Source organism: Pseudomyrmex gracilis, unplaced genomic scaffold, assembly GCF_002006095.1.
Source record: "Pseudomyrmex gracilis isolate BER0280 unplaced genomic scaffold, ASM200609v1 scaffold_180, whole genome shotgun sequence".
NCBI lineage: Eukaryota > Metazoa > Arthropoda > Insecta > Hymenoptera > Formicidae > Pseudomyrmex > Pseudomyrmex gracilis.
Window position 1 is genome coordinate 110,902 of NW_018020764.1, and position 10,355 is coordinate 121,256.

At 41.6% G+C, this 10,355-nt stretch overlaps 1 protein-coding gene across 6 annotated transcripts in view; it reads left to right on the forward strand.

Annotated features, from left to right (window-relative positions):
• LOC109858017 (serine/threonine-protein kinase 26) overlaps positions 1–8,932 on the forward strand; it is a 97,447-nt gene extending 88,515 nt beyond the window's left edge. For all 6 annotated transcript variants that reach the window (XM_020434897.1, XM_020434898.1, XM_020434896.1 and 3 more), the window contains 8 exons: positions 1,237–1,402; positions 1,781–1,938; positions 2,273–2,458; positions 2,704–2,849; positions 3,093–3,372; positions 3,472–3,831; positions 3,983–4,206; positions 4,299–8,932. In XM_020434897.1, coding sequence (XP_020290486.1) covers positions 1,237–1,402; positions 1,781–1,938; positions 2,273–2,458; positions 2,704–2,849; positions 3,093–3,372; positions 3,472–3,831; positions 3,983–4,206; positions 4,299–4,308 — 1,530 coding nt within the window. In that variant the 3' untranslated portion in view covers positions 4,309–8,932. The remainder of the gene's footprint in view (positions 1–1,236; positions 1,403–1,780; positions 1,939–2,272; positions 2,459–2,703; positions 2,850–3,092; positions 3,373–3,471; positions 3,832–3,982; positions 4,207–4,298) is intronic.
• The last annotated feature ends 1,423 nt before the right edge of the window (positions 8,933–10,355 follow it).

Below are 10,355 nucleotides of genomic sequence, written 5' to 3' on the forward strand. Positions count from 1 at the left end.
TAAAATTTAATTTACAAAATTTCCTCTTCCTCCTTCTTCTCCTCTAAAGTACCGATTGGAGTACCGCGCGTTGTACTTTTAACCTCGCAACCTGTTGTCGTGTCGACGAGCGAGAAAAAATGCGGCAAGGAAAGTGGAATATGATATGATACGCACAGACACACACACACACACACACATACGGCGATTGCTGCAAGGCCGCGGCCGACGCGTCTCTGGGGGTCGGACGAGCGACCCAGGTGGCGGATAGGATCAATTAACTATTTCTTTATAATCGATTGAGCAACGCGCGCGCGTAAATCTTGCGGTATCCTCGTGCGGATCACTAGCTCGGACCGCGCTGATTATTAACGCGCGATAACTCATTGGCTTTATCGCCCTTACCGCACCGGCATCGTCTCCGCATCATCAACGCGCGCTGTATAATTTATCCGATAAGTCGCACAGTGATTGGTCATCGATGTCGGATATAATTACCGCACGGAGAGAGGAGAGATCCGGTCAGCGGTGACGCGCGCGTTGCCTTGAAGCGACGCGGGAGTGCAACACGCTCGGAAATTAATAGGCCGCGCGGGAAAACGACGCTTTTCTCTTGAACAGTCCTTTCTCGCTCTTTTATTCCCCCCCCCCTCCTCCTTTCTTCTCGTCCGCAATAATTTACGACTGCTCGCGAAGAGATGCGCGATTATTAATCTTCTATTATCGCGAACAACCGCGAGGATCAAATCGCATGTCGTCCGTTTTTGTTGCGGAAAAGTCGCCTCACAACTTTTCTCGCGACAAAATCAATTCCGTATCGTCGATCATCGAACTTCGCACAGTTGAGTCCGGAAGAGGAGATATGCGATAATACGCATTATTCGAAAGCGAAAAACACAGAGTAATGTTGTAGAGATTAAATGTTTACGATATCTTTACGAATTTAAAAAATGTCCGATATTACATGTGTGCAAGAATAACCAAGAGAAATTTCAATTAACTCAAAGAAGTCACGCGCGAAACTCAATTCGAAGAGATATCGCGGCGATACTTTCGTTTCTCGAGATTCGATCGGAATTTTCAGAATCGTCTTTCGGAGGAAGACGATTCTATTTTCGTTTTAATTGGCAATCGTATCCGAGATTTCTTCGATCTTTATCGTCGAGAAATCGTCGGACGAGTTGCGCTCGTCTGTGTTTACACACGTAATCTCCAGCAGCGATTCTCAATCGAACGGTCGTGTTTCTGCTTTTGTAGGGCACGAAGCTGTGGATCATCATGGAATACCTGGGTGGCGGCTCGGCCCTGGACTTGATGAAGGCCGGTAGCTTCGAGGAGATGCACATTGCCGTAATATTACGCGAGGTGCTCAAAGGGCTGGATTATCTGCACAGCGAGCGTAAGCTTCATCGCGATATTAAAGGTACGTGTTCGCACGATGAACGCGCGAGAGCGCGAAGAGTGTTTATCGACACTTTGACGCACGCCTCTCTCTCTCGAGATGTAACGTGTCAAGAGGGATCTTGTTGTACACAATGTTGATTCAACGGAACACCAAATATTGCGCTAATTAAAGCTCGCTCGAAGCTTAACTAAAGTGCAAAATCAATTCTCGAGAAAAAAATATATATTCACGTATAAAAATACAACTTCGCGATGTGTAGGAGTTTTTTTATTTACATAAAAATAGAAGGAGAAATATAAAATTTGCTCTTGTTGTGTAAAAAAAAATTGTTTACTCATTACGCGTACGTGGGAATAAAAGATCTGTGTTTGTTTTTTTGTTTTATCAACTTTATAGCGGCAAACGTTTTGCTGAGCGAGATGGGTGACGTCAAACTGGCCGACTTCGGTGTTGCCGGTCAATTGACGAACACCACGAGCAAACGTAACACCTTCGTCGGCACGCCGTTTTGGATGGCGCCTGAAGTCATCAAACAGTCCGCTTACGATTCCAAGGTAATTGCGCAAATCGCATACATTTATATGTAATTACATTCCATTTGCAACACAATTGTTTTTTCCATGTACAAATTAGAAGAAGTAATTGAAAAAAATATTTCTATTCTCTGCTTCCGAGACACTTTTGAATAAGATTTTTTTTTGTCTCGCACTCACGTACATAATAAAGTAAAAAGTTTTATTTTTCGTTGTTTTCTTTCTTCTTTGAAGTACATGTTGAAAAATTATTGTGCCGAGCAAAGCAGCGCGGTCACGTTTTCATTAGCGCCTGTCGTTAGCGCGCTCATCATCTGACACACGCGTTAACTCCGCGAACGCTTATCTTCCGCAGGCTGACATTTGGTCTCTGGGCATCACGGCAATCGAGCTCGCGAAAGGAGAACCTCCCAATAGCGAGCTACATCCTATGAGAGTGCTCTTCCTAATACCCAAGAACAATCCGCCGCAACTGACTGGGAATTACACGAAACAGTTCAAGGAGTTTGTCGAAGCCTGCCTCAACAAGGAGCCTGAAAACGTGAGTGTACCGTTACATATACGTTCGCGTCTCGGGTCATCAACCGATAATGTCGATTCGAAAATGTTCCTTCTGTTTCTCGTTGTGTATCTACTCGACGTATCCAAACCATGTAATTGCGAATTATCGAAACACAAAATTGAAAGAAACAAAATTGTGAAACAATTTAATTTAAAAAAAAAAACTCGAAACTTGTTCTTTCACGATTTTTATTCATTTCGTATTGTTTTCGTACGTGCGTGCAGAGACCAACGGCGAAGGAGTTGCTGAAGTTCCAGTTCATCAGGAAGGCGAAGAAAAACTCGTATCTAATCGACCTGATCGACAGGTACAAAAAGTGGAAGTCGCAGCGCAGCGAGGAGTCGGAGACCGAGAGTGAGAATTCGGACTCGTGAGTATTTTTCAACTCGCGCATTTCTGTTATACGCGAAAGTAAAAGCTCCGTTTTTCTTTTTTACATACTCTCCGAATTTATTTTCGACCTTAATTCCGTAATAAATTTAGATCGTGAGTGTATAAGAAAGAAACAAAAGAAAGAAAGGGAACGGTCATTTGTCACTCGCTCGGTAGATAATAGACCGGCGGTTTAAGTGTGGGTAGTAAATTGTAACGCAGTATATTATACGGTGTTCAGAGAGGAATCCAAGCAAGACAGCGACATGGACGAACCGTGGATAATGACGGTGAAAGGTCCGCACGGGGTAAAAGGATCTGTAGTGCCTATGCTGCCACTGGACGAGCAGCCCGCATCCTTGACCCTAACACACACGAATCACAGGTCCTCCAATCATAGTCAATCGAGCAAACCGCACGCGAACGGCGCCTCGCGATCACCACCGAAGGACTCCACGCTCAATCATTACAGAAGCGAGTCCAGGGATTCGCTGCGCGATGGTCAAGCAAAACACACACCGGTGCGTTGTCAGTTTTATTTATTATTCAATTGACATTGTGTGATATTTTGTATTTACGTGAGTTTTTTTGTTGTTTTGTTTGTTTTTTCCTTTTTACAGTCCCGACCACACGAGGCCGCGCCTCCGCCACCGGTGGACACAAGAGAAAAGCGAGACGAGCGGGACTACCGTGACTCCAGCCGAGAGTCCACGCTCAGAGAATCGAAGGAGATGCGCGATGGACGCGAGAGAGACAGAGACGGCGTCAGAGAACGCGACAGAGAAGGCAGAGATCGAGATAGAGCTAGCAGAGACTTCAACAGTCGGGAGAAGAGGAGAAACAGCAAGCCGGATGTTCCCGTGGTTCCGATGGCCGATCACAGACCCGGCGAGGACAAACAGAGACCCAGAAGCTCGCAGGAGCTCAAGCATCCGCGAAGCGTCGCTTTGTCCGGTGTTGTTCTACCTCTGCTTTCCGAGGTATAGTTTGAGTTAAATAGTTTATAGGAAATATATGACAAAGTACTAACTCTGAATTCTGATTAATGTACAATATCTCGAAATGCAGAAACTTTAATGAGAGAGCTCGAGACCGAAACGAAAATAACTCGCGTTTCTAACAATGTTGCAGCTTCAACGAAAGCACCAATATTCGGCGAGAGACAATAATGGTGAGGGTGGTAGTGGTGGCAAGAATGGCGGTGCTATAGAGGAACTGCGAGGCGCTTTTGAGTCGGCGGAACGCACGTCGCCAGGCATGACGGAGTCTCTTCTACGCGAACTGATTAAATCCTTACTTCCGCCGAATCATTCGGAAGGACGCTTATCTATGTTAATGGAAAAAGTTATTTTAAGGTAATACTCTCCTCTTTCCTTTTTTTTGTTTTTTTCACGCTTCTCTGGATTGATACAGAAAGCTAAACGTGTTTTTTTGTTTTGTTTTTCAGGGATACGTAGGGACGCGAGAGATCGAGAGTTCGCAAGAGACTGTGGTCCCAGAATATCCTAACGTTGTAAAATTATTACGTTACTTCTCTCAGTTATCAACTTATTAATCAGCACGAGCCGAGTTCGTTATCGATGAGTGACGCGATACCGAACGTGAACGTGAAGGTGCGAGGAACTGCGTTCATATTTTTTTTTCTTCGCCTCACTCTTATTCTCTCTCCGCTCTTCCCCCTTCCCAAGCTAAAGACCGTGCTACAACGAAGTCTATCGAAGTTTTACGAAATAGTCTACCCAAAATCGCTTCATATTTCCATCTACCTACCTACCTTCGCTGTAGGAAAAACAAAACGCGTAGAGACAGCAAATGCGCGCGAAAATGTTGTTACCAGTATTATCTTCATCATGAACGAACCACATATTCTACGTATTTTATAAGTTTCTTTTCGTCGGCTAGAAATTTGTTTTAACTGCGAATATCATTATGGAATTTCTCTTTTTCTCGGAATCCTTTTTTTTTTTTTTTTTTTTTTTCCAATTTCAAATAATCAGATAAGAAAATATTAGAATAATTAATATACTAGAAAAAGCCATACGCGTATAACGAAGAGTAAAACTTTATCGGCAGAACATATTTTTAAAATCTGATATTTACAAATGGACTCGCGTCGATCGATTTTAAAAACAGTCGGTAAAACAATTCTTATCGCTAGTAGAGAATTAAAAATGCGGAGAAAATGTAGAAGACGCATTCGAGTTTAAATAGTTCAAAATCTTTTGAGGAAAAAAAAGAAAGAATAGCAACGCCCTAGCAATCTATAATAGCAGTCAAGTTTTACGAGTAGAAAAAAAAAAAAAAACAAAAAGCAAAAACTAGCGCATTTGCAGGAAGGTTGAATAAACGAAAGAGAAAAAAATATTCTCATCAATATTTTACAGCCTAACCGAAGTCATTTTTGCGAACCTTCTTCATGTTCGGCGTGAACATCGATCTGACATTAGGACAAAACAAAAAATTTGTACAGACTCGACAAAAAGCGACTATAGATGAAGATAGTAATCGACGACACGAAGGTTTTGCCTCAATGTAAATACGTCCGCAGCATGCACTACCGAGAGACGTATCAGGCATATATATATATATAGACGTGATCTATGTAAGAAAATGGAAAAAAATCTTCGAAGCTTCTCTACGGAGCTCTCAAAGCGAGACGTTTTTACCAATATTTTTGCAGACAGAGAAAGAGAGGGACAATTATTTAGTAGCGTATTTTCTGGGTGAGAAAAGAGAGAAGAGGAGGATCCTATAGCAGTCGAAAGAAAGAAAACATGTGTTCTTTTAAATAGATTCCTTCCCGTAGATTGCTTCCTACGCTAGTGCACGTTTCGGACGCGAAAGGGACAGGTCTTAAGATGAGAGAGAGAGACAGAGAGAGAAAGAGAGAGCTCTGGCGTGTGCAGTGCTAGAGGAACTTGTAAATATGTATGTAGCGCGATAAGATAGTCTTATTGTTCTGATCGACGTCTTTGCCAACCGGTCGCACAGCTCCGTTAAACGATCTTGTTGCCCGCGAGGGTGATAAAATCCTTATCCTTTCCGTGATCAGTCATCATCATTATCATCATCATCATCGTCATCGTTCATCATTGAGAAAGACGATAGCCGTAGGTTATATAGGCGATATATTACCGTTACAAATTTATCGAGAGCTTTTATCGTTTCGATGTAGTTTTCGCTTGTTGCGTAAAAAAATTGCAGGTAAGCCGTTAAACCAAGTGTTTGAGCAGCCGTAACGCGCGATATGTACACTAGCGCGTTTAAAATATATATGATAATTTTTAATCGTATTAAAAAAAAAAAAAAAACAAAAAAAACAAAAAAAAACAATTTCCCACTTGGAAAACGTCGAAGAACAATGCTACTTTAGAGAACACTGTCTCCAAATATACATATATACATACATACATACATACATCCGTGTGAAAGACACTTCGAGATCTTTCCATCATGCCTTAAAAGTAAACGCATACGTCATTAACGTAGAATAATAATAATAAGAATAATGATAACAATAACAACAACACAACGGAATCGTTCCACGTTAACATATCGTTGAAACGTTCGTGTATTTTTGCCGGATTGTAAAGCGATCGTAGCAATTTTCGCGATTTTCGATAGTTTTTGGAAGGAAAAGAATGTGTGTATGTCAGGATAAAGCGCCTTTTATAAGAGAGTCTCGAGTTTTTTTATTATATAATACAATAAAATATTTGACGTGGAACGACTTGATGACGTGGTCGACTTTAAAACGGAACGTAGTAACGCACGCGAGAAAGATGTATTACATTACGTGGCGAATGTCTTTGAACTCAACAACGCGCAACGCGTTTAAACAGTCACGACTGAATGCGTTATACGGAATTTGAGTACTGCCGTTCTTCCAAACACTTAACTTGCGTTTGTTGACACATAATAATGTCCGAAATTCCTATTTTTCTTTCCACGATCGAGTCTGAGCTGCGATGACTCCCACGCAGGGCGTCGACACTTAAACCACGTTGTTTGTGTGTGTAAACTAATGTATTTTATAAAAAATATATATATACATATATATATATATATATATATATAAAGAGAGAGAGAGAAAGCGAGAGAGAGTTAGTGAGTGAGAGAGAGAGAGAGAAAAAAATTCCACACACGCGTAAAAGATAGACAAATTTTAAATGATGTCATCTATGGGGTGGTCGGAAAAGAGTGTCATGAGTGTATCGCGTTTCACTGATATGCAAAGATGAGACCATCCTGTAGTGATTTAAAGGAAAATGAATAAAAAGAAGGTGAGATAGAGCAAGAGTGAGAGAAAGGAAAGGAAACAAGATAACTAACGCGAGTTTATGAAGAAAGTACGTCAATTAAAACTCGAAAACTAAAAAAAAGGCAAAGAGACTTAATTATGTTATTCAAATTTATGTTATTCGGCGCTTCGATGTACACAAATTTCGTTGCATTTTACATATATATATATATAGTTTTTATTCCTGTTTTAATTGAATTTGTTTCGTAAATTTTGACTCACAATGATCGTCATCATGTCCAATGAGAAGCGCAAAAACAATATTGAAATATTGAAAATCTCTGCTCTACGCCTTTTCTGTTCTCCGTTTCGTTACCTGCCACCCACCTAGATGATAAGTAAGTCAGGTCAGGTTATATAAACGATATGTATTAACGTTACTTTTAGTTGTTACTTCAATTATATTCATTTACGTTGTATTGTTACAAATACGGTCATCTTATGTCGGCTGATCAAACGATTTTTTTAATTGTTACTCTCTCTTTAATCACATAATAACAATTCTTTTTACGACAGAGGAAAAACTCGTTTGGCGAGGCGACATGATTTGATTCTCATAAACTATTTTTCTTATTGTTGTTTCACCGTTTCGGTTTAAGTTTTTTTTTTTTCGATCTTTACGGCGATCGCCACCCCAGGTAGACCTCATAACGCTGCCATAAATGCTTACCATAAATGCTAGTTACATCCACGCGCTTTTGTAGCATCGCGGACCGAACCGAGTGAGTGAAGCAAATTACAGCTGTGTAAGCAGTATGTTTGTTAAAACAAAAACAAAAACAAAGAATCGTCAGGTCACACCCGCGGAGTAGCGATCGATTTTTACGTCCAAGTAATAATCATTTTTATCAGAGACGTCTCTTTTTTTTTCTTGCGTTTCGTTTTGGCCGTCTTCGCTCAATGGCCAAAGTTGTACGTGTAGATGCAGATTGTTGTACGCGCGAGAAATCGCGCGTATAAATTTTATTATCGGGTTAAAATTTAAGGTAGTGGCTCGTTATATTTTTTGTTTACAATCGGCCGAGAGAGGTTTTTTCAACGTGCGTTTAAGATCGGATAGATTTTTCTTGCTCGGAGTGCGATAAGATACGGAAAGCTGACGGGACGTGATCATGTAATCTGTGTATCACATACATACACACATACACACACACACACACATACACACACAGAGAGATATATAATTTGTGTACGGAGAACTATTTCAGAACTTTGTTTTTCGTTGAGTTCGAATCTGCTTCTTATGCCATACCCTAACCGACTAGGAAAATCCTACGTTTGATGAGTATGTTGCTTCGCGCGAGGGTGAGACGAGACGCGCGCGAGGATTTGAATCGCGAAATCTTTGATTTCTTCGCCGTGTGTAGATTGCGAATGGAAATGTAAACTGACGCCGAACTGTGATTTTTCGATTTTCAGAAAGCTCGTTGCTTTCGTCTTATTTTTTTTTAGTTTATATATACATGTGTACGTTTATACAAAGGGGTCGATCGAGTGAGAGTTTTCGTTTTGTTTTTTATTAATCGAGATCATGATATCACAAAGACAAAAAGAGAGAAAAAAGAGAGAAAGAAACAGAAAGACAGAGAGAGAGATCGGCAAGCGCGCGTGATCCGCTTGCGGTTCGCAAAAACAAAAAAAAAAAACCGCGCCACATTCAATCCGAATTACGTGTCCTACCGTATCCACAGCACTCTTCTTTGTATTATATTTGTAGCTCTACTATCCATCTCTAATATATTCAACGTTATGAAAAAAAAAAAAAAAAAAACACCGCGTGGTAACAATAATATGTCTCGGCATAGAGTATATACATATATAAATATATATATAAATATATAAATATATATATTTTTTGTATTTTACTTCTACCTTGGCTGCGTTGGACTGTATTATATTGATTGTATGTGGCATGCTGAGGGCGTGTACAAATATGAAATAAAGATTAAATAAATCACACGAAGTTGGCGAGTATTGTTTTCTTCCTGACGCTTTTCGGCGACAATTTTTAATTTTTTCACGCGCGTAATTGGTTCTTCTCAAAGTAATCTCTGATCATTTTAGAATTATATTACGAAATTTCAAATGTGTGTACGTACGTTGGATGCGATATCGACGCTTCCCGGCGAGCGTCGCGACGTCGTGTAACGGAAGAGCGCAGGTCCGCGCCCGAGGTAGTCTTCGGAAGGGAGGGGCATGGAGAGGGTTAGAGAGAGTAAGAGAGAGAGAGAGAGAGAGAGAGAGAGAGGGTGTAGGGATTTTCTTGATACATCCCGTAGTGCAGTAGTCGACAGCATCCCGCGGGTGGTCGCGATCGAAATATCAGAGGCGGGAACAGTCGATGAACAAGAGTGGGTGAGAAGGTGCTCACTCTTGCTCTCCTTTTCTTTTTTTTTTTTTTTCTATTGCTTTCTCTCTCTCTCTCTCTCTCTCTCTCTCTTTCTCTGTCTGTCTCTCAGTCTTTGGCTGTATTATGTACTCTCATCCCTCCCGCTAAAAAACCGGGAAAACACGCCCCATCTGCCACAGACCGGACTGAGTCTGCGATTCTGGAGGAGATGCCAGACCGCGGCAATCGAGAACGAGAGGAAGAGGAGAGAGAAAGACGGGGAGAGTTTCCTCTCCGCGAAGACGTCTTTACACATATATAAATAGAGCGACCACGCACACCACGACGAAGAGGGAGAAAGTTGGTGTCCCCGGAAAACGCGCGCGGGATTCCGGACGCCGATTCGCGGTCGAATCGCGACAGTATTTTGCAGTACACACGAAGTGAGCGCCGACGGGAGGGTTTGCCGTTCCGTTGGATCATCCCGCGGGAGAGAGTCGACTCCTTTCGCTCTCGTCCTACTACTTCAGGTTGACGAAATTGGTGATTACGAGTGGTTTTTCGGTCGCCGATACCAGGACCGTGTATACAGCAACGTTTTCTCGATGTCGTCATCTCAGGATACCTCGAAGTGCGTTGTCACGATACTGATGTACGTATCCCGAAGACGGAATGCAACCCCAGCATTTGCACGATGTGAACAAGCTCGCTCGTCGTTGTTTGATTTTTCTTTGAAATTTACGCAGCTTCCGACATTCAAACCACACACACACACACACATCATACGATCATCATACATTCTGCGTGCAAAAAAATACGACATTCTCGTTAACTTTCAACCATATCCCAAGATCGTAACGTTCCATTCCGCGTCG